At 36.9% G+C, this 25,017-nt stretch overlaps 1 protein-coding gene across 3 annotated transcripts in view; it reads right to left on the bottom strand.

The window, feature by feature from the left end:
• The window catches only part of LOC131159224 (CSC1-like protein At3g54510), a 91,024-nt gene that overhangs the window by 31,733 nt on the left and 34,274 nt on the right, over window positions 1–25,017 (bottom strand). For all 3 annotated transcript variants that reach the window (XM_058113955.1, XM_058113956.1, XM_058113957.1), the window contains exon 3: window positions 22,964–23,027. In XM_058113955.1, coding sequence (XP_057969938.1) covers window positions 22,964–23,027 — 64 coding nt within the window. The remainder of the gene's footprint in view (window positions 1–22,963; window positions 23,028–25,017) is intronic.

The following is a 25,017-nucleotide window of genomic DNA, read 5'->3' as shown; positions in this document are numbered from 1 at the left end:
AATTGCATGGTATTTATTAGCAATGCTAAAGCTGTCTAGTGCAGGGGTACAATTCTCAAGTCATCAAGCCAAGTATGAAGGTTCGAGTCTAGAGTGACCAGTTCAGGAAAAAAGTTGTGGGTTGACCGTATACAACTCACCCATCCTAGGACCTTGCTTGGTGGGACAAAATGGGTAATGGATTTTTTTATCTTTAATAATCCGCTTCTTTCTAGTCCATTCTTGTTTTTTCGCCACAAACTATTTCATTCACCAGCTTCTCAAGAATTTGTTGCATAATCTTGGTTGGGCACATATACAACAACAACAACAAGCAGCCTTAAGTTCCACTAGGTGGGGTCAGTTACATAAATCCTTCTCCGCCAATTCACTTGATCGAGAGTGTTTTCTTCTATTAGATTAAGGGCTATAAAATTCTTCCTCACTACCTCATTCCAAGTTATTTTAGGCCTATCCCTACCCCTTTTCATGCCAAAAACAATAACTAACTTACTCCTCCTCACAAGTGCTCTACTAGGCTTTTGTTTCAAATGTCCAAACCATCTAAGCCACCCCTCCCTTATCTTGTTTTCAACCGATTCTATGCCTAAATTATTGCATATATGCTCGTTTTTACTTATTTTTTAATGTTAAACCACTTATCCACCTTAACGAATGCATTTGAGCAACCTTTACTTTTTGTCTATGTTGTTTCTTAGTTGCTCAACATTCTAAACCACAAAGCATAGATGGTCTTATAGCCGTCTTACAAAACTTTCCTTTTAATTTTAAGGGTATTCTACGATGATACAACACTCCTGACGCACTCGTCCATTTTACCTAACCTGTTTTAATTCTATGTACTACATCTTCTTCAATTCCCCCTTCAACTTGCATAATAGATCTAAGATATCTAAATCTATTAGTGCTATTAATCTCTTGATTTCAAGTTTAATCTTCCCTCCATTGCTACTCCTTATATTCCTGAAATGACATTTCATATATTCTGTCTTATTCCTACTTATCCTAAACCTTTTAGATTCTATTGTGCCTCTCCAAAGTTCTAGCTTAAATTCCACTCTGCTCCAACAATCATCAATCAACACAATATCATCTACAAACAAAATACACCAAGGGATCTCATTTTGGATATTCCTAGTAAGTTCATCAATTACTAAAGTAAAAAGATAAGGACTCAAAGTAGAACCTTAATGTACACCTATTATGGTTGCAAAATCTCTAGATTCCCCCTCCTATAACCCTAACGCTAGTCACTACTATATCATACATATCCTTAATGGCTATCTACTGCAAATCCTCTTCTTGTCTAAAGCCCACCAAAGAGCTTCCCTAGGTACTTAGTCATATGCTTTCTCTAGGTCAATAAAAACCATATACAAGTCCCTCTTCTTTTCCCTAAACTTTTCCATTGAACTTCTTAAAAGATAAATAACTTTTGTTGTTGATCTCCCAGGAATAAAGAGTCAAAAAAAGGTTTTGAAAGGCTTACACTTCTCTTATAATCGAAGGTATAAATACCCACTGTACAAGGTAGGATCCTAAAGTTTAGGATCATGATGGACTAATCTAGGAAAGCAATAAATACCTAGATACAAACTAACAATCACAGAGATCCTAATCTATTATGTACAGCTAACAACGAAGGAAACAAAAAAGGAAAGAAGGAGACAATCTTGGCTTATGGACAGAGATGTAACAGCTTGGAGATAATCACTCAAAATGCCAACACTCCCCCTCAAGTTGGTGCATAGATATCACTCATACCCAACTTGTCGAGACAGCTGTTAAACGTTTGTTTGGACACTACCTTGGTCAGCACATCAGCAAGCTGGTCTTGAGATCGAACATGAGGAACTTCAATAAGCTTTGCTTCTAGTTTCTCCTTGATAAAATGCCTATCGACCTCAACATGTTTAGTTCGATCATGTTGAACTGGGTTGTGGGCAATATCACATGCTGTCTTGTTATCGCAATATAGTTTCATAGGACTTATCTGCTCAATATGTAACTCTTGCATTAGATTCTTGATCCATAATAATTCGTATACTGCCTTGGCCATTCCCCTGTACTCAGCTTCAGCGTTGGATCTAGCAACCACCTCTTGTTTCTTACTTTGCCAAGTAACTAAATTTCTGCCTACAAATGTGAAGTATCCAGATGTAGATTGTCTATCCTTGATTGACCCAGACCAATCAGCATCAATATAACCTTCAATATTCAGGTTATCCCTTTTTTAAACAGAATTCCCTTTCCTAGAGATGATTTCAAGTAGCCCAAGATCCAGATGATAGCATTCATATGTTCTTCTTCTGGAGAGTGCATGAACTAACTGACCACACTTAGTACATAAGCTAAATTAGGTCTATTATGCGCGAGGTACATTAACCTCCCAACTAGTCTCTGATAACGTTCCTTGTTAGCATGTACTTGATTTGGCTAGATACCTAGTGTCAAATTTTCTTCCATAGGAGTGCTGGCTAGACTACATGTTGTCATACCAGTTTCTTTCAACAGATCTAAGGTATATTTTCATTGAGACAGAAAAATCCCTTTCTTTGATCTTGACACTTCAATTCCAAGGAAGTATTTTAATTGACCGAGATCTTTCATTTCAGACTCGGGCAAGATGACTCTGCAACACCTTCTTTTCTTCAGGATCATTTCCAGCCACTATCATATCATCAACATACATAATAAGAGCTATGATGGCTTCTTTATTATTCTTCAAGAAGAGAGTATGATCTGAGTTGCTTTGCTTGTATCCAATAGACTTCATAAAGTTCGTGAACCTTCCAAACAACGCCCTAGGGGACTACTTCAAACCATATATGGACTTCCTCAATTTACAAACCTATTTGCTTCCTTTGGTCTGCATAATACACCTAGGAGGCAGCTCCATATATACTTCTTCTTGGAGATCTCCGTGCAAAAAAGCATTCTTTACATCGAATTGTTGTAAGGGCTAGTCAAGATTCATAACTAGAGATAGTAGAATACAAACAATATTGACTTTGGCCACGGGTGCGAATGTCTCCATATAATCAATCCCATAGGTTTGAGTATATCCCTTGGCAACAAACTTGCTTTGAACCGTTCAATGGTACTATCAACTTTGTATTTAATAGTGAAAACCCACTTACATCCAATGGGTGTCTTCCTTATAGGTAAGTCAACCACTTCCCATGTTGAATTCTTGTGGAGGGACCTCATTTCTTCATTCATTGCTTCCCTCCATCTAGGATCTTTCAAAGCCTCCTGCACGCTACTAGGAATAGATAAAGTAAATAATTGATTCACAAATGCTTCACTTTCCTTTGATAATCTATCGTAAGACATAAAATTACTTATAGGATACTGAGACTTAGCATTAAGAAGAGGTTCATAGTTTACTCTAGGTTTTCCTCTTGTGGTTCGATTGGGTAGTACCTTTAGTTGGGTTTCAGAAGTTACTTGAGACTTGGACATGGGCTCGGCTGTTTAAAGCACTTGATCAATTGGTACATCATAGAAGGGGGAAGTAGTTGGCTGAGTAACTGGTTGTACCACTTCTATTTGATCTTGACTATCCTCATCCTCCAAATTGTACTCATTTCTATTATCTGGACATTCATTGTTGTTATCCAAATATTCACCACTTGGCCACTCACCATTTGGACATTCACCACTCTCATCCAATTTTTCACCACTCATAAGATCCAAGTTGTCCAGAGGATGAATAAGGGTCTACAATTCGTAACCATTCTCCCCCTAAATTGAAGACTTGGTAGTAGAATAATGCATGTTGTCCTTGTGAAATTCAACATCAAGAGTGACATACAGCTTGTGAGAAGAGGGGTGATAGCACCAATAGCCTTTTTGATGTTGAGCATAGCCAACAAATATGAAAATAGAATGGAATTTCTGTATTTCTTGAATTAATTTTGTACAAACCAATATACAATATTTAAAAAACAATCAGAAGATCTAAATATGGAAATAAACTCCTAAACAAATCTCTCTCAATAATATACAATATATACTTCCCTAAATTACTCCAACAAATTCAAAGATACTCGGGATTTCTACACTCCCCCTCAAGTTGGATCATAGATATTGATCATATCCAACTAGCGAATGAAATCATCGAAGTTCTGTCGGGCTAACCCTTTAGTAAATAGGTCTATAGTTTGTTCCTTGGTAGGTACATAAGTCATACAAACGGTTCCTTCTTCAACCTTCTCTTTGATAAAATGTCAGTCCACTTCTACATGCTTAGTCTTGTCATGTTGAACTGGATTGAGAGAGATACAGATGGCTACTTTGTTGTCACAATAGAGTTTGATAGGGAATTTCACTGGGATTTGTAATTCTTATAAGAGTTTCCGTAACCACAGTCCTTCACATATCCCTTGGGAAACTGCCCTGAATTCAGCTTCAGCACTGCTTCGAGCCACTACATTTGTTTTTTGATCCTCAGTTACCAAATTTCCCCATACAAAGGTGTAACATCAGGTGGTAGACCTTCTATCTTCCGCTGATCCCGCCTAATCCACATCTGTGAAAATTTCTACTTCCTTGCTTTCACATTTCTTGAAGAAGAGTCCTTTGCCCGGAGAACCCTTGAGGTACCTAAGGATCTTATACACAACATCTAGGTAAGTATTTTTTGGTGAATGCATGTGTTGACTTACCACACTTACCGCAAATGCAATGTCGGGTCTAGTATGCGATAGATAAATTAGTTTACCAACCAATCTCTGATACCTCTCCTTTTCAACTAGTATTCCGTAGTCTTCGACCCTCTTTACTACTTCAATCGGGGTTTCACTAGGTTTGCATCCAAGCATGCCAATTTCGGTTAGGAGATCAAGGATATACTTTCGTTGAGAGACACTGATACCCTTTTTTTATCTAGCAACTTCCATTCCCAAGAAGTACCGCATTTGTCCCAGGTCTTTAACTTCAAACTCAGCAGTTAGGACTTTCTTTAATCTTTCCATCTCCACTGTATCATCTCTAGTTAGAATTATATCATCAATATACACTATAAAAATTGTTCTCTTACCACTTTCAGATTGTTGGAAGAACATAGTGTGATTTGATTGCCCTTGTCGATATCCTTGATTCTTTATCACTTTTGCAAATTTGTCGAACCATGCTCTATGAGATTGCTTGAGTCCATACAAGGACTTTTTGAGTTTACATGCTCTATTTTCTTCACCTTTCTTACTAAAACCTGGTGGTATCGTCATGTAGACTTCTTCTTCTTCTAACTTGCTATTTAGAAATGCATTCTTAATGTCAAGTTGCTGTAGTGACCAATCTAAGTTAGCTGCCAAGGACAGAAGAACCCAAACTGTATTCAATTTTGCCACTAGTGCAAATGTCTCCGTGTAGTCAATGCCATATGTCTGTGTAAACCCTTTTGCAACGAGTCTGGTTTTATATCGTTCAACTATCCCATCAGCTCTATATTTCATTGTGAAGACCCATTTGCAGCCTACTGGCTTCTTTCCTCTCGGCAAATTCATGACGTCCCAAGTTCCATTTTTTTCCCAGGGCCCACATTTCTTCCATGATAGCTTCCCTCCATTCAGGAATTTTGAGGGCTTCCTGAATATTCTTTGGAATTTTTATCCTGTCAAGATTAGAGATAAAAGCACAATACCCTGTAAACAGAGTTTTATAAGACATGTATTTTGACCAAGGATATAGAGCACATGACCAAGTTTGTTTTCTGATTGCAATGGATAAATTGATGTCATCAGGTGCAGACTTATTAGAAGGAAGCTCATGGCCATTTATTACTTGACTGGGACTGGGTGTGGACTCATGGTTGCTCAGAGCTATCACCGGTTCCAACTCTCTTGGTGCCTCAGGTATGAGATTCTCCCTATTCTTTGTTTTTGGCTTTCTTAAGTAAACAAGTATTTCTTTATTATTTTGTTTTTCTGCATCTCCACCTGAGTTTAAGTAATCATTTGCACATGACAGGTCAGGAAATGATGCAATGGGAGACTTAGTAGATGGCACGGATTAGAGAAATCAAAGAACCGATCTTCACTCCACTTCTCTCCCTGAAGAGAGGGCTTTTGGAAACAAGGAGTGGTTTCAAAGAATGTGACATCAAGACTAACAAACAATTTTTTTGTGACAGGGTCATAACATTTGTAGCCTTTCTAAGTAGGAGAGTAACCAATAAAGACACATTTAATGGCACGAGGTTCCAATTTATCCTGATTGTGAGCATGGACATGAACAAATGCAGCACATCCAAAGATTTTCAGAGAGATTGGAGTGGAGCCGAGAGTTGGGAAAACATTCTTGGAATTTATGGAGAGGAGTGGCAAAAGAAAGAACTCAACTCGATATTCGATTAATGAGATGACACAGCTGTTAAAATGGCATCGCCCCAAAAATATTTTTTCACATTTGTAGTAAACATCAATGCCCGAGCTACTTCAAGTATATGCCTATTTTTATGTTCAGCAACCCCATTTTGTTGAGAGGTATCCACAAAAGAACTCTGATGAACAATTCAATTTTCTTGAAGATAATGTCCCAAGATATCATTGAAATATTCCGTACCATTATCAGTACGTAAAATTTGGATGTGAGTTTGGAATTGTGTTTGAATCATGGAGTGGAAACTGACAAAAATCAAACGGACTTCAGTTTTATCTTTCAACGAGTAAACCCAACAAATACGAGTATGATCATCAATAAAAGTAACAAACCATTTCATATGAGTGCGGTTAAGAGAGCGTGAGGGCCCCCATAAATCATTGTGAATCATAGTAAATGGGCAAGATGGTTTGTATGTGGACTTCGGAAAGGAATTACGTTGGTGTTTTGCAAGTTCACAAATTTCACATTGAAAATCCGAAAACGATTTATTTGAACAAATTGAAGGAAACAAACGTCTTACATATTGAAAATTTGGATGACCCATCCTAGAATGTCATAACAAAATTTCACTATCTCTAAAAATAGATGCAGAATCACAAATAACAGTTTTACATTGTTCGTTCGTATTTTCCTCCTTAAAGTAGTAGAGTCTCTCACACGCCTTAGCACTGCCAATCGTTTTCCCCGATGACAGGTCCTAGAAAACACAGTGAGAGAAAACAAATTTAGTAAAACAATTGGAATCTTTTGTCAAGTGGCTAATGGATAACAAATTGCAAGACAACTTAGGGACATGTAGGACAAATTTTAGAATTATAGAATCAGATATTCGAATACTTCCTTTGCCCACAACAGATGAGAGTGATCCATCTGCAATTTTTACTTTCAAGTTTCCAGCACATGGTGAATAGGATGAGAATAGATGATAAGAATCAGTCATATAATTAGAGGCACCAGAGTCAATTATCCATGGTGATTTGTAATGAGATATAGTATTTAAGGCTGTCAAAAAGTTACCTCAGTGGGCTAAAGAACCAGTGGAAGACTGACCCGATGCTTGAATGGTAGAGAATATTTTATAGAGTTGCTCCAACTGCTCTGGACTAAATGCGCCACTTGGAGTGGTATTGGTATTTTTCTCACCTTGTGATTTTTCAGCTGGATTATCAACATCGGGCTGATAGCCACGATTTTTTTTAATTCTATCTCGGCTTCCAATCTGCAAGCTTCCCATGCATTTCCCAACAAGTGTCCTTTGAATGGCCTGGCTCGCGGCAATGCTCGCACCATGATCTCCTTTTATGTGTCTTTTGGCCTGTACTTGCAGAATTTAATGAAATTAGGGCCGGTGCTTCATTATTTCTCGAGATTAGGGCTGATATTTCATTCCCTGTATGTCCGGTCAGTGCCTTCATCATAACACTACAACGGCTTTCTTCACGCCTCACCACTGCGAAGACCTCTCGAGTCAAAGGTAGGGGGTGTCGGCCAAGAATCCTTCCTCGCACATCGTCCAGGTCGCAGTTGAGGCCAGCAAAGAACTCAAAGACTTGTTCATTCTCAAGTCTCTTCTTATAGCGAATACTGTCACTAGGGCATTCCTACTCTTCATCGATGCTTAGGTCAAGCTCCTGCCAAAGAGTTTGTCATCTCCATGAAGTAATGGGTGACATCCCTCTCTCCTTGCCGCAGTTGCCACAATCGAGTCTTTATATCAAAGATCTGGGAGTAGCTTTCGGCATCGGAGTACATCTCGCAAACAACGTCCCAGACATCCTTCGCCGTTGGTAAGAATAGATTAATCTTGCCGATTGAAGGCTTCATTGAATTTACGAGCCACGCAGTCACCATGGAATTCTCAGACTTCCATTTTTGCAGAGCTGCGACGTTGGTTGAGGCAGGCTTCTTCCTCTCGTCGGTAAAATATCCTAACCTTCCTTTGCCTTCAATCACAAGCTTGATGGACTAAGCCCATTCACGGAAATTTTTTCCATTCAATTTCTCCACCGAGAGTGGAAAGGCCAAGTTGTCTAGCCCATGCGAACCCATGATGGAGGTGGCTTCAGAGTCGCCATCGAGAGTTTCAGAGGAGCTCGACCCTCTGCTATTGATGGCGCCATCTGCCATTGTTAACTAAGGTTTAGAAACTCTAGCTCTGATACCATGAAAACAGAATGTAATTTCTGTATTTCTTGAATTGAATTTGTACAGACCAATATACAATATTTATAAAACAATCAGAAGATCTAAATATGGAAATAATCTCCTAAACAAATCTCTCTCAATAATATACAATATATACTTCCCTAAATTACTCCAAGATATTCGAAGATACTTGGGATTTCTACACTCCCCCTCAAGTTGGATCACAGATATTGATCTTATCCAACTTGCGAATGAAATCATCAAAGTTCTGTCGGGCTAACCCTTTAGTGAAGATGTCTGCAGTTTGTTCCTTGGTAGGTACATAAGTCATACAGATGGTTCCTTCTTCAACCTTCTCTTTGATAAAATGTCGGTCCACTTCTACATGCTTAGATACACTTAAGAGCTCGAGGTTCCAACTTATTTCTTAATAGTGTATGAAGATGCACAAAGGGTACACACCCAAATACTCTAGGTGGCAGATTCGACACAGTAGGCGAACTCACGACCTCATGAAGGGCATTAAAAGGGGTTTGAAACTGTAATGCACTAGAAGGTATATGATTGATGAGGTAAGTTGCATCGGTGATAGCTTTACCCCAATAACTGGTAGGCATATGAGCTTCAAACAAGGAAGCACGTACAACTTCAAGAAGGTGACGATTCTTGCGCTCTGCAACCCCATTTTGCTGGGGGGTGGAAGGGCAAGTTGTCTGATGGGTAATGTCGTGAACCTCTAGATATTGTTTCAGATCTTGATTAACAAACTCTCCACCATTATCACTGCGGAGAACCTATATATTAGATTGATACTGGGTGGCTATCATTTTTTGAAATTTCTGGAACAATGAACAAACTTCATTTTTCGATTTCATTAAGCAAATCCAAGTCATACGGGTGTGATCATCAATAAATGAAACAAGCCGACATTTACCACCAATAGAAGAGGTATTTGCTGGACCCCATACATCAGAGTGAATAACCATAAATGGTGATGGACTTTTATTCATATTTGTTGGAAATGGAACACGATGGCCTTTAGCTAGTTCACAAATGTCACACTTAAAATCTGAAATAGCTAACTGAGTAAAGAGCTTTGGAAACAATTTCTTCAAGTATCCAAAAGATGCATGACCTAACAGTCTGTGCCACAACAAGATTTTAGAATTTTGTGTTGTTGCAGACTTATTCACTAAGAAAGCTTAAGCTAACTGATGGAAGCTTGCTGGCATTAGATCAAGATAATAGAGCTACCCCCTTCTAGTACCATAACCAATTGTCTTCTAAGTTCGGATGTCCTTAAAAACATAAAGTTTAGGCCAAAAAATCACAATACAATGCGAAGTGAGTGTTATTTGAGAAATGGACAATAAGTTATGGTTGAGGGTAGGAACATCCAGAACATAATCTAGACTCAAATTTTCAGTAAGAGTTATAGAACCTTCTCCAACAACAATAGAGGTGAAAAGTAAGATGTATTCCCTAGGGGGGGTGAATTGGGATTTAAAAATTTTTTTTTACCTTATTTAATTAATTCTTTTTAAGTTCAGCAACCACACATGCAAAGTTGATTTACAATCATAAGTTCAACGGAAAATTAATTTAGTTAAAACCTTTATGAATGAATATACCAATTTGAATATCCCTTCCAGCAATTTTAATTTAATCCAACCAAGATAACCAAAAACAAGATTCACAATAAGGAATGATTCCGGCAATACTTCCAAGATTTAGCAATTAAGTAACTCAAAGTAGAGTTTAAGTATGTAGCAGATAAAAATCCCTGTATTAATAAATTTGATTTCTCAATATGAAGCACAATTGAAACTTCCAACACTCTTCCAAAACTCAGAATTTAAATAAACTTTCAATTAATGAGGCTTGGGTGTTAATCAATCAACGTACTCCCTTAAGGTTTCCGCAATAAGTATTGATCAACCAACCCTTTTTGGTTTCCACAATCCCAAATTCAAATTAATTTTTAGTTTATTTAAGATCCAATCCACGTAATTTATATGAGCAAAAAATTAAAATCCAACCACAGTTTATATGAGCAGAAAATTAAATGTAGTAGGGAAGAGAGTGACACCACAAGTTTTGCGAGGTTCGGCTATTCCCGCTTATGTCCTAGCCTTAGGCAACACACCTAAGGATTCCACTATACCACTCCTTTACGGGTAGGAGCAACCTTACACACTCCTTTGCGGGCAGGAGCAACCTTACAATCTCTCCTTCAATAGGCTAGAGTTCGTCTCTCCAAACGATACCCCACGCTTGGTCCAACAATGATTCAAAGATTTGAACCGTCTACAAAACAAGAACAAATTTGGTGTACAAAGACACTCTCAACAAGAGCTGATTAGTACAACAATAAAGCACAATATATACTTCAATTCAAAATAATAACAGAACGAATTTGAAGCCTTAGAACTTAGAAGTATATCACCGTGAGCTTTCTTTCTTGATTAAAAGAATTCAGAATATGCTCAGAAATTCGTGAGTTTCACAGCAAAACTCAGTAGGGAACTTCACAGAGTTTGAAAGCAAGAGAGCTTTGAAAGTTTTGAGAGCAAGAGAGCTTGATTGCTGTGTATTGCTTAGTGTATTGAATTCTTAGCCTTGGGAGGTATTTATAGATGTTTAGAAAGGAGTATTTCGTGTTCCCCAAGTGACTTGGAGTGTTTCCTAAGTTTTCATAACATTTAGAATTCAAAAACTCAATTTTGGAAACTTCCTGTTATTTTTAAAATTTGAATTCTCGAAGAGTCAGTCGATTGGGTACGAGGAGTCAGTCGCCTAGATCATTAAAACACTGAGAATTTCAAAGGCCGTAAGGAGTCAGTCGACTAGGTCGTTACAAGTCAGTTGCCTGGGTCCTCTCGGGTTCTCTTAAAATCATTCTGTTTATTTGTCAATCGTCTGGATCAACACTGTCAGGCGCCTGGACAGACCAAAAAACTGAATTTTCATTTTGTTTCCAAATTCTTTTTGCTCTTTTGCTTTTCCCAAAATAATTTAAGACTTTTGAAAAATATTTTCCAGGGTTTTTCAAAATATGTTCTCCAAGTCAATGAGTTTCTTAAAAAGCTTCAAATCCAATCATATCATCATTTGAATGAAATACTTACATAGAGACTCTCTTAAGACTTTAAACATATTCTAAGCTTGGAGTCTTCATGCTTGTCATTTGCTTATTCCATCTTGCCTTTGAGCTTCAATTCTCTAAGCTTCTTCAATTCTCTAAGCTTTCATCATGTCATCTTTGGAATTTATGCTTTCATGTCCTTTAAGCTCTTATTCTCTTTTGTAGTCTTGTAATGAGCTTCATGATTAAAGGCTTGATTCCTGAAGTATCATCACTTTCACCAAAACATGTTAAATTACCTTTGATTTGTTATCATCAAAATAAGATTAGCAAGCTATGTTAGGCCAACAAGAGGGAATACCATTTGCTGTGGATACTATATGTTGTTCAGATGGCTTCATAGACTAAATATGATGATTGTCAAAGGTCATGTGGTCAGTAGCACCCGAATCAATTATCCATTCACTATTACTAATAGGAGCAGAAGTATGAAGAACCTTACCAGATGTAGCAATTAAAGATGAGGCTTCCTCGGGAGTGTTGGTGGAAGGTTCGGCCACTGCAACTGAAGCATGGTGGTTTGATTTTGAGTTTCGTTTGTAAGGTGCCTTTGCAGGATCCCACCATTCTGGATACCCAATCAGTTCATAGCATCGTGACTTAGTATGCCCAGTTGCACCACAATGAGTACAAGTACGTTATGATCTTGCTGTTTTAATTTCATAGCTACAATTATGCGATCTAGATGACTGATTTTGGTCAGTGATGGGACCAGCTACTCGATCTGGTTTAGGCTTGGCCTAGCGAGCCACCATGGCAGATGACTCAATACAATCAAGTTCACTATTTAGTGTCGCTCTACGAACAGTCACAATGTACGTATGCATAGGCTTCTTCAAGATTTAGTAGAGGATCCCTCCTGAGAATCTCACCTTGGATCTGTTCAAATTCTGCATCCAGTCCATTCAGGAAGATGTGTACACGCAATCATTCAACTGATTTTCTATAGTCGATAACATTATCATAATCTTTCATTACAATCCTATCACGATGATCTAATTCTTGGAAGATTTCTACAAGATCACCATAATAGATTGATAGAGGGCGTCTAACCTGTTTGGCTGAAAAGGCTCGCTGATTCAGTAAAAAAAGTTGCGATTCGTCTGACCCATCATAGAAAGCTTTGGCAAGAGCACCCCATATTTCGCGTGCGGTGCACAATCGAATATAGCGCTTCACAATCTCCAACAACATAGAAGTGAGCAACCATCCCTTGACTTTCAGCATACCACTTCGCATAGGAAACACCGATAGTCTGTGGAAGGGATGTTTTGCCCATAATATACTCAAACTTCTCACATCTTGCCATCAGCATCTCCATGATTTGGGACCATACATCATAATTGACTTCAGTAAGAATGACGCTAGTTGTGAAACCACTGTTTTCTGTTTGAACATGGATAATTGGTGTTGAGGTTGATTCAGGTTTGTCATTAGACATGGTGCAAAGAATATAAGATATAGCAGTATGAGATTCAGTAGTGATATGAACCTGCTCTGATACCAAGTCAAAAAAAGGTTTTGAAAGGCTTACACTTCTCTTCTAATCGAAGGTATAAATAGCCATTGTACAGGGTAGGATCCTAAAGTTTAGGATCATGATGGACTAATCTAGGAAAGCAATAAATACCTAGATACAAACTAATAATCACAGAGATCCTAATCTATTATGTGCAACTAACAACAAAGGAAACAAAAAATGAAAGGAGACAATCTTGGATTATGGACAGAGATGTAACAGCTTGGAAATAATCACTCAAAATGTCAACATAAAGCCAAATTGATTTTATGAAATCTTTGTTTCTAGTCTTATTCTATGTTCAATTACCCTTTTCCATAATTTCAGCGTATTGACTCATAATCTTAATTCCATGATAGTTATTACAGTTTTGAATATCGCCTTCTTTTTTTTTGTATAAAGGTACTAACAAACATTTCCTCCATTCTTCTAGCATTTTCTTGGTTTCTATAATGGCGTTGAATAGATTAGTTAACCAAATATTTCCTTTATCCCTAGACATTTCCAAACTTCATTGGCATTTTATCTAGTCCTATATATTTCCTATTATTCATTTTTTTAATGTCATCTTAACTTCAAGGACTCTAACTTTGCTAATAAATCTCCTATTTTTAGTCTTCTCCTTATTTGTCACTTCCAAGCATGGTCTTAAATTTCCACGAAATTGTCGAAATTTTCGATTTCCGTCACCCTAGAAATCGAAATGGCAGTCGATTTCCGTCTTGCAAAATTTCCATTGAAATTTCAACGGATTATCCGAAATTTATCAAAATCTCGAAATTTGTCGAAATTTTAACTATACAATGAAATTTTATCAAAATTCAAATGAGAGATTTAAGAGTGAAGTGAAATTTCTCTTTTAATTTATTTTATTTATTTTATCGAAACAAAAGATTATTACAAATTCTTTTGAAATTATATGAAAAAATAAACTTACAGTAACATTTTATTTAGCCATTCATGTCTACATTATCATTATTTGTATAAGAAATAATATTTAAATTATTTATGAATTTCATTTGTATTAACTGAATATGTTTAATGTGCATTATCTTACAAATATGTTTGATACACATACTATTTTACAACTTTTCCACCTCATACAAAACAAAGATGTATTTAATTTGTAATATATTAGTCCTAAAACTTATATTATTATGTTTGTTAACCATTTCTAAAGTTTCACAAAGAATTCCATGCTTTACTACTAATTTCCGTTATTTTTTCAAATTGACATCGAAATCAAAATTTCCGTACTTTTGGAGCTTCAAAATTTGAGTTGAAATCAAAATTTAAGACCTTGCTTCCACGTTCAATTTTCATTTTTGATTTTTATTAAACAACTTATCAAAGTATCTTAACCACCCCTCGTTTATGTCTTATTTCTCTAATTAAGACATTATCATTCTCGTCCTTTTACATCTACATCATCTAAATCTTTGCATTTTCTTTCTCTAGCTCCAGCAAGTTTATAATGTCTTTTTCTCCTTCTTTTGTATCTAGTTTAGCATATAAGTGTCATAAGCTCTATGTTTATCTTCACTAATAGTCTTTTTTGCATTTTTCTCACTTCTTTATATTTTTCAAGATTTTCTATATTTATACAATTTTGTCATATCTTATACCAATTTCTTTTTGTACAATAACAACAACAAAAAAACCAAGCCTTAAGTCCCACTAGGTGGGGTCGCTATATGAATCTTTTTCTACCAATTTATGCGATCATGGACCAATTTTTTTTTTGACAAATTCAATGCTACTAAATCCTTACCCATTATCTCATTCCAAGTTATTTTAGGTCTACCCCTATCCCTTTTATTGCCCCCTACAATAACTCACTCACTCTTCCTCACTAGCGCACTATGTGGCCTACGTTGCAAGTGCCCAAACAATCTAAGTCGTCCCTCGCTTATCTTATCTTCTATAAGAGCTAAACCTAACAAACTGTGAATATGTACATTCCTTTATTTATCTTTCAGTGTTATACCATTCATCCATCTAAGCATTCTCATCTTGGCAACTTTTACTTTTTGGATAATCTGTTTTTCATCGCCCAACATTCTTATCCATATAGGATAGCTGGTCTTATAATTGTCCTATAAAACTTTTCTTTTAATTTTTAGGGTATTCTACGATCACAAAGCACACTTGTATTAACGGATTTTTTAACTTCTTGATCCCACCACCAACTTTCTTTATTACTCGAGTATCTTCCTTTGGACTCACCTAAAATCTTTTTTGCTATCCTTCCAAAAGAATTACTCATTTTATTCCAAACAGTATTTGCATCTACCTTACCCCCATAATCAAATCACACTTACTAATAATTTCGTCTTTGAATTTTACTATATTATCTCCCTTCAAGTTCCACCATCTAGTCCTCTTACGTTGATTTATGTTACTCCTTCTCTTCCATTTTTTAATGTGTATATCTAACACTAAGACTCTATGTTGGTTAGCCAAAACTTCACCTAGGATAATTGTTGTGAATTGTGGCTCACATTCTACGGGAAAGCATGAAGGAAATCAGGGTGCAGCAGGGAAACCGTTGCTAAACCATCAACGGTTTGGTAGCAGAGTTTAGGCAATTTACATTCTACCTGAAAACGTTGACGGTTTGGCTCGGAACAAAAAGAGCAGATTTTGAATTTTGAATATTTGGACATTAAAATGGTTGGGTTTCGGGGGGGAAACCTCCAAGGAGGCTTATATATACATAGAATACATTGTATATAGTGAGTAAAAGTGTGGTTGAGAGAGAATTGAGAGGATTCTTGTATTACTCTTGTAATTTACACAAGAAGATAGTGAATCCTTGCCATTTGCTCCCGTGGATGTAGGCATTGTCGAACCATGTAATTCCTGGTGTCATTGTTATTATTATTGCTTTCATTTACTTGCTATGGTTGTGGAATTGTTTTGTATTCACCATTAAAGCGCTGCATTGTGTGTTTGATCCTTTCACATATAAATATACATTCTGTTGTGCATATTTCAGGGTTTTACACAACAATTGGTATCAAAGCATTGTTGTAATGGCCTCTGCATCTTCATCTGCGAAATTTGACATTGTCAAGTTTGATGGAACTGAGAATTTCGGTTTTTGGCAGAGAAGGATGAAGGATCTTTTGGTGCAGCAAGGCATGGTGAAGGTTTTATATGGAATTCAATTGGATAGCATGGATGAAGCGAACTGAAATGAATTGGGGGCAACGACGGTATCAACCATCCGACTTTGTTTGGCTGATGACATGTTGTATCACATCATATGGATGAGGATTCTCCGGCATCAGAGTGGCGAAAACTAGAAAGTCGATATATGTCTAAGGGTCCGTCAAAATCTGCAAATGTAGTGGAGGAAGATTCAAAATGCAGTGATGGGGATAAGCTATGTGTTTCATTGGGTTCGAAGTGCTTCACGGATCATTCTTGGATCCTAGATACTGGATGCTCATATCACATGAAAGCAAATAGAAAATGGTTCGACATCTACAGGTCAGTTAATACTGGTTGTGTTTTGATGGGAAGTGATATTTCATGCAAAATAGTTGGTATTGGAAATGTCAAAATCAATATGTATGATAGTGTTGTAAGAACCATATGTGATGTAAGGCATGTATCGAGTCTAAGGAAGGATATAATTTCATCAGGCACTTTAGATTGTAACGGATATAGTTACAAGTCTGAAAGTGGGGAAATGAAAGTGTGTGAAGACAACTCGATAATGATGAAAGAAGAAAAGGTAGCATGAAAAATCTATGCACTGCAAGGTGTTACGGTTGTAGGTGGAGCTGCAACTATAGAATCTGAGTTAGATATTCTGTTTGGGGACCGGTGAGGATAGCATCACGGGACAAACATATGTTTTTCGTGGGTTTATCACGAAAGGTCTTAGTTTATCTCATGTGACACAAGCCTGATGTATTTCCCAAACTTAACTTGTGGTTGAAATGGAGAACTAGATCGGAAGAGAGATCTTCAGGTCAGACATTGGGGCTGAGTACGCTGGTTTCGTTCAAGAAGTCATTTGTAGCGCTTGCAGGGTACTTCTTAGTGACGTCAGTGAGTATATCGAGTTTCTCGTGTGACCGATCACCAAAGGTATCACTAGATGGTAGAGTTGCAGGTGAATTGTGGGCAGGCTTTGTGGTAGACTACTCGGGTGTGAGTGGATGTCCACTGGTGCACTATTATACTGGAGGATTTAGGCTTGGTGTTATGTCAGGACAGTACATCTTTATAGGGTATAAAAAAGGTGGGTGCAAGCTAGATGATCCTATGGCAAACAAAAAGGGTGATCGAGGACATGACTTATGGTGACAAAGTCATGGGGCAGCGTACTCAAGTAAAGGAAGAGAAACTAATGCCAAAAAACTGTGGTAGCAGAAAACATGTAATTCAGGTGGAGTTAGATATTCAGGGCAGAAATGCGGGGAGTCCTATCTCGGGTCAACAGTATCACAGTTTAAATGGGCATGTGATGCAGGTGGAGCTACAGACTCAGGGTAGAGTTGACATTGTTTATATTACAGGGAGTTTCAGCTTGGGAGACTAGCAGAATCACGGTGGACCCATATGCACTATCAGACCACCATTCAAGTATAAATTTGACATTTTGGTGTTTTATGCATTCATTACTACCAGCAACAAGGTTCCTACTATTTTTCAAGTTGCAACGCATGGCAAAGGGAAAAATAGGTGGATGAGTGCTATGGTGGAGGAAATGAAAGTATTGCATATGTACCAAGTGTATGAGTTTGTGAGGCTTCCAGTGTGAAAGTCTGTTGTGTGTGAATGACATGTTATTGACTGGAAAGGCTTTGACTGAAGCTTATTAGTTGGGAACTCTATTGAAAGGTTTTGACATGAATATGTTGGGTATAGGGTCTTGGTTTGAAGATTCGCATAGACAAGGTTGTAGGGAGATTAGTGTTATCTTAGGGTGGCCTTGTGGATGGAACCGCAGGGAGACTTTGTTTGCTGTCTCAATGGGGTTTTGTGGAGAATCAATATGGAATTTCAACCGCTCGATACCCAAGGATGGGCTGTGATGTCCGAGATATGTCAAAGGTCCCTCATGATGATGTAATGGGGTGTTTCGGCAGGCAACAGAGTGGACCGTCAATTGTGAGATTTGTTGAAGACTATGCAGGGGGCTTTGGTGATAGAAGGCTTGCAGCAACATTTGTATTTATTGTTGTGGGAAAGCCTTTTAGAAGCCTAGGGCAAATTCTCAGATTCTTGCATCTAAACTATATCAAGGTTGATGGTAGAAGCCGAAGCTGCCATCGGCAAGTTCAAGCGGCTTTGCTTGGACTTGGTGTTTGTCTCCGTTGCTAGATGGGAGGTGGTCCCAACCTAATGTCCCAAAGTTCAAGGTGGAGCAACGGGTTCATGTTTTCGGTTTCTCCTAAGGGGCGTATGTTCACCAAGGTGGAGTTTCTTGTGAAGGGAAAGCATGAAGGAAATCATGGTGAAGCGGTGCAACAGGGAAACCGTCGACGGTTTGGCAGCAGATTTGAGGCAATTTACATTCTGCCTGAACCGTTGACGATTTGGCTTGAGACACCCAATGCAGATTTTGAATTTTGAATATTTGTACGTTAATATGGTCGGGTTTCGGGGGGAAACCTCCGAGGCGGCTTATATATATACATAGAATACGTTGTATATAGTGAGTAAAAGTGTGGTTGAGAGAGAATTGAGAGGATTCTTGTATTACTCTTGTAATTTACACAAGAAGATAGTGAATCCTTGTCGTTTGCTCCCGTGGATGTAGGCATAATTCCTGGTGTCATTGTTATTATTATTGCTTTCATTTACTTGTTTTGGTTATGGAATTGTTCTGTATTCACCATTAAAGTGTTGCATTGTGTGTTTAATCATTTTACATATAAATATGCATTCCGCTATGCATATTTGGGGGTTTTACACAACAATAATTTTATAATCCTTACAAGATAGATGATCCCCATCCCTAATTAAGAAGAAATCTATTTGGAATTTATTATATCCACTATTGAAAGTTATTTAAGAGTTTTTCTCTTTTTATAAAAAGAGATGTATCACAAGCCTCATTTTTATCTCCATATCCATGTCCTCCATGTATCCTCTCATATCCTATATTATCCTTTCCAATGTGACCATTCAAATCAGCTCCTATGTCTTTTCAGACATTGGTACCCCTTGTAAAATACTATACATATCTTCCCAAAATTGTATTTTAAGATTTTCTGCTAAGCCTATTTAGGGAGCATATGCACTAATGACGTCCACTATTTCCAGGTCTAAAGCTATCTTGATTTTAATGATCCTAGCCCTTACTCTTTTAACTTCTACCATATTATCTTTTAGGTCTTTGTCTACAATAATTCCCACTCCATTTTTATGTTTTCTTTTACCAGTATACCAAAGTTTAAATCCTAATTTTTCAATTTCTCTAGCTTTCTCTCCTACCCATTTTGTTCCTTGAAAGCAGATTAAGTTAATTTTCCTTCTAAACATTGTCTCCACTATTTCCATACTTTATCCCATAAGAATCCCTATATTCCAAGTTGCTAATCTAATCTTACTTTCTTGTACTAACTTATTAACCCTCTCCCTTCTATGCTAACCAAGTTTATTCCCTTGACCTAGTTGAATTTGATAAGAATTCATGATAATAAGTTCTGACAAAGTTTTACGCTAGCTATCAACTACGTAACACAACCTTACTCCTTTTTTGGGGCTTGGGACCGGTATGTGTACAAAGAACTTTTGTTACACAAGCGAAGTACACATTTTTTTTTTTTAAGCGAAGTACACGTTTGAATTTTTTTTTTTTTTTTTAAGGACAATTTTCTAAATCACACCATACAACTAGTAGAAACCACACACATAATACAATGCATTAAAAAAAAAATCCAAAGCATACAATTTTGGTTGTGAATCCAAGCTAGACTAAAATTTAAAAAAAAAAAACATGCAATAGTACTTTTTGAAAAATCTTGTATATTCCAAGACTTGCAAATGAAAAACAAGACAACCCAAAAATGCATATATTAAGCCTACAAATCATAAACACAAAATCTCCACTACTAACCAACTATTGGATAATAATAGAAATAACAAGAGAGGAGAAGATCTCACAGGTGGTTGAAACTAAATGACAACCGACTGAAAATACTACAGCAAGTACCCTTTGGCGCAGGAAATTTGATGCTGCTAACGAAAATCAATCGAAGAATATTTAAGCAACAAGAGTTGCAAGAATTCTTCTACTAAATTCAAGATTCAAATTCAAGAATATTGAAGAAACATCATTCCTCAACCCATAAAAATTAAGGCTGTGTCATTAAAGAGAACCCTTTGGTTCTTTTATATGGTTATATTAAGATTTAAGGCTTTCATTAAAGAGAATGATTTATTGGCATGTGAAATAATAAAAAACTCATTAGTTGCCAAACTGAATCTTGATAACAACGATGCTAGAATCTTGATCCTTCTTCCTCTCCAAGAACCAAGAAATTTTAGCACTGCAAGACTTGGCAATCTCAATGAAGATCAGATAAGAAACCGCCATCAAGAACACCAAACCAATGGTGAGGGAGGGAGGAGAATGGAGGGTGGAGGGGTTAGGGTTTGGCTAGCAAAGGCGGAGGGTGTCTAGGTCTCCTGGAAGTGGCTTCGCCTTCTTGAAGCAGGTCAAAGAGCGAGGAGTCCACCAGCAAATCCAAGTGGTACACCCATGAAGGCTAGAAGAATCTCAAGCTGAAACCAGAAAGTCTCTTCAAGTGCTACATAGGAAGCTTCTTGGAATCGTGCTCAAATGCAGAACTTTCAGGAAGAGTAACAAGATTTGAGATCAAGACTCAAGGTCGGACTGGTCCAAGGAATGAGATCAAGATCTTAAGCACAGGACCTTGTGGGAGAGGGAAGGCTTTCTAGAGAACTCTCACCAATTGGGATCAAGATTGCTGAGGTGCTGTAGAGTCATTTACTTGCGCCCAATCAAAATGGAGGGCAGGTGTTCTTCGAGAGAGCCCAGCTTCGGAAGATGAGGCAGCACAATTTGATATCAACCAAGATTTGAAAAATACATAAGAGAAATCGAATCTGATTGCAAGAAATAAAATATTTTTGCAAGATTTTGAAGAATACTTGAGAGAAATTGAATATGATCATGAGAATCAAGGATTTTTGTGAGCTTTTCACAATACTGAGGAGAAATTGGTCCCGCACACTTCCGTTCCAGATTTGCTGATCCTGGCTGAAGCCGTTTCAGTCAAGTAACTGAATTTAGATATAGAGAGAGAATTGAGAAAGAATTAAGCAGTTTCAGTCAAGCACTTGGTTGGGCACATATGCTCTATCAGAATCATTTCTTCCAATTGAAGCATGTCTTTTACTTCCTAATGCTCAAATAACTACATCATTAGAAGAATCAAGTTATTTTCTTATTGCCAGCTTCTGTGCATCTGGAGTGAAGTCTAGACTCTCTATGTTCAATTTCTAAAGAAGAATTGTTTACCTTATTCACCAATTTCAACACCTATAACTCACGCTAGCATTATCCAATTGTAATTGCCACTGCTTTAATTTGAGCAATAGTCAAATCATTCAAAGTCACTCTTTTCTTTGTTAGCTACCAGAGCTACTCCCAAGTTTCTTAAATTTTCTCCACATAAATTATCTCCCCCATGACCATTACAAGTCAACAACAAATCTGGGCATTTAATCATCAACGCCCGTATCAAAACTCAATCTATGCTGCAGGCACCATCTTAAGAAGTTTGCATCTGTTAGACACAAAAGACCATGGTAATGACAACATTATAACATTATATATTTTCTAAGTAAAATCTACTCCCCCAGATTGTGCTGTATCATTACTTTCTGGTCCAAAACTACATTCCATTAGGTTGCATGATATTTTATTTTTTTGAGTAAAATCCTCCATTTAGAAATTGCAATAAGATGTGTGTGTGTGTGTGTGTGTGTGTGTATTTCATAAGTAGATCTAAAAACAGAATAACCTAAAAGCACGTTTCAATTTAGCACTTACCCTAGCTTTGGAGGTAAAATAGCCAAGCACATTTCATCCAAATCAAAACTCAAGCCCTTGGGAACTACTTGTCTATTGGTCTTAACCCATGAAGGACAAAAACTTGCCACTTGGGTGGAGCGTTGGCATGTCTTAACCCATGTTGGAGACAGAAATGCAAACACTGTCTTACATGTGAGATTGCATGTTCAAACCATAAATTTTGAGCTTCTCATGGGCTGCACACAGTAAACAAAAGCCATGGCAACTTGGCAGTGAATTGATGGTGGCTATTCTGGAAGCTTTCATACAACATAATCAAAATTAATAAAAAGTTCATTTATTCTTGCAATTTCCCTGCAAGCGTGGAGCACAAGAAGTTGATAAAACAAACTGGTTGTGGCCATTCTGGAAGCTTTCACACCACATAATCAAAACTAATAAAAATAATTTTATTCTTGCGGTGTCTATGGAAGCATAGAGCACAAGAAGATAAAACAAAGAATGTACATGAGAAAGGCATGCTCAGAAATACTATAACGAAATAGATTTTGGCTTTATCTCAATTAACCATGTTGTTTTGTAGTGAACACTGAACAGTTCATATATGTGAATAGCAAGCAACATGACTACTTGAATAATACGCCAGTACAGTCTGCATCTGTCTCAGCTTAATAAACAATAATAAAGCTGCAAATGCTTTTTTAGAGTAATTTCTCAATAAAATGGCTAACAAAAATATCACCTTATATAGTAAGTATAGTGCATAGAGAGATATAAAGCACAAGCATGAATAATGCACCCAAAGCCTGCAGAAATGGTGAAAAAATAGTTAATGGTGCTTTGATTTGTTTTGTTTTCAACATGAAAATATATTCAGATGCCTGCAAGGAAAAACTTAGTTAAATGTGTGTCAATACATGTATATACTGATTTAGAAGGCATTGAGCCATACTAAGAGACAGAATAAGTACAAAAATGGAGGATAACACATCCTTCACCAAAGAGAAAAGCAACAACAGAAAAAGAAGAAAACAAAGCATAGTTACAAAACAACTAGCGGATAACAGCTCGCAGTCCCTGTGCAGATCATACAATGAAACTCCTCTGAAGAAACCATTAGCAAAAAGTCAGAGAAGACAAAAACACCACCCTACACCATTTATGGTTACTAACAGAACCCTTACTAAAGATTTTTGCCTCACATATTTCAGTAAATTATTTCACCCTACACCATATCTAATTATTCATGCAGAAAAATGTTATCAAATACCAATTATGAACCATAATTCAGATTTCAATATAAAAGAAAAAAGAACAAAAACAATGATTACATAAATTTGCAACATATTTCAGTCATTCATGTATTGGGGCAGCTTCTTGGATTGCTGTCAGACTTAAATCCATGGGGCAGGGCAGGGTCATGTAAGGAATCTGTAGAGATTTTTTATTAAATGAATGACCTAACTCAAAGATAGGTCTCACCCTCCATTTATATTACATATCAACTACATTCTAATGACCATACTAACTCAAAGATAGGTCTCTCCCTCTATTTATATTACAGATCAAATATATTATAATGACCATAATGCCCTAAGTAGCTCCACTAATTAACATAACACTAACACACTTGATAATACTAAAAGACTAAAATAACCATAATACTCCCCCTCAAGTTGGAGCATAGATATCATATGCTCCTAGCTTGTTACAAATAAATTTAACACGAGCACCCCCCACCCCCAAAAAGTTTGCTAAAAAATTTAGAAAGTTGCATATTAGGCTTCAAATAAGTTATAGTAATAAGCTTCTGCACAAGCTTCTCCCGAATGAAATGGCAATTAACTTCAATGTGGTTCATTCGTTCATGGAAGATTGGGTTGGAGGCAAAATGAAGAGCATTTGGATTATCACAAATCAACTCCATAGGCTGAGAATGTGGAAAACCCAATTCTTCCAACATGTTATTCTACCAAACAAGTTCACACATAGTGTGAGCCATAGCTCTATACTCTAATTTGAAATCAGAATAGAATTTTCTATATTTCTTGAATTATTTTGTACAAGTCAATACAAACTACTTATAATACAATCTCTACTCTAACTATGGAAACAATCTCCTAAAAGAATCTCACTCAATAATATACAATAAATACCCCCTAAATCTCTCCAATATACAATGGATTTCTACATTCCCCCTCAAGTTGGATCATGGATATTGATCATGTCCAACTTGCAGATGAAATCATCGAAACTCTGTTGGGCTAACCCTTTGGTAAAGATGTCTGTGATTTGTTCCTTGGTAGGTGTTGGCCTAACATGGCTTTCAAATCTTATTTTGATGATAACAAATCAAGTTAAATTTAACATGTTGTGGTTTAAGTGATGATGTTTTAGGAAACCAAGTCTATGAAGTTCAAAAGTTCAAGTATTAAGAGTCCAAGATCACAAGTGATTATTAAAAGCTCATACTCCAACAACAAGTGATCAAAAGGAAGCTTAAAGGATCAAAGACAGACAAATCTTATGGAAGCTCAAAGGATATTGAAGCTTAAGACAAGAAGGACTCAAAGCAAAGATATACATGAAGCCTTCAAGTTTTAGAAAGTCTTAAAGTCTTAAGGAAGTCTTGTGTTAGTACTTCATTTAAATATCAAAATGAATGCTTTGAAACTCATTAGGGTTAATTATGGACTTAAGAGACCTTATTTTGAAAACCCTGGAAAATGTCTTTGAAAAGTCTCAAAACAAGTTGCCAAGAGTTTTTGGAAACAAACTTTAAAAATAGTGTTTTTA

Source organism: Malania oleifera, chromosome 7 (genome assembly GCF_029873635.1).
Source record: "Malania oleifera isolate guangnan ecotype guangnan chromosome 7, ASM2987363v1, whole genome shotgun sequence".
Taxonomy (NCBI): Eukaryota; Viridiplantae; Streptophyta; class Magnoliopsida; order Santalales; family Ximeniaceae; genus Malania; species Malania oleifera.
The sequence above is the reverse complement of the archived record's forward strand: the minus strand, read 5'-3'. Positions and strand labels throughout refer to the sequence as shown.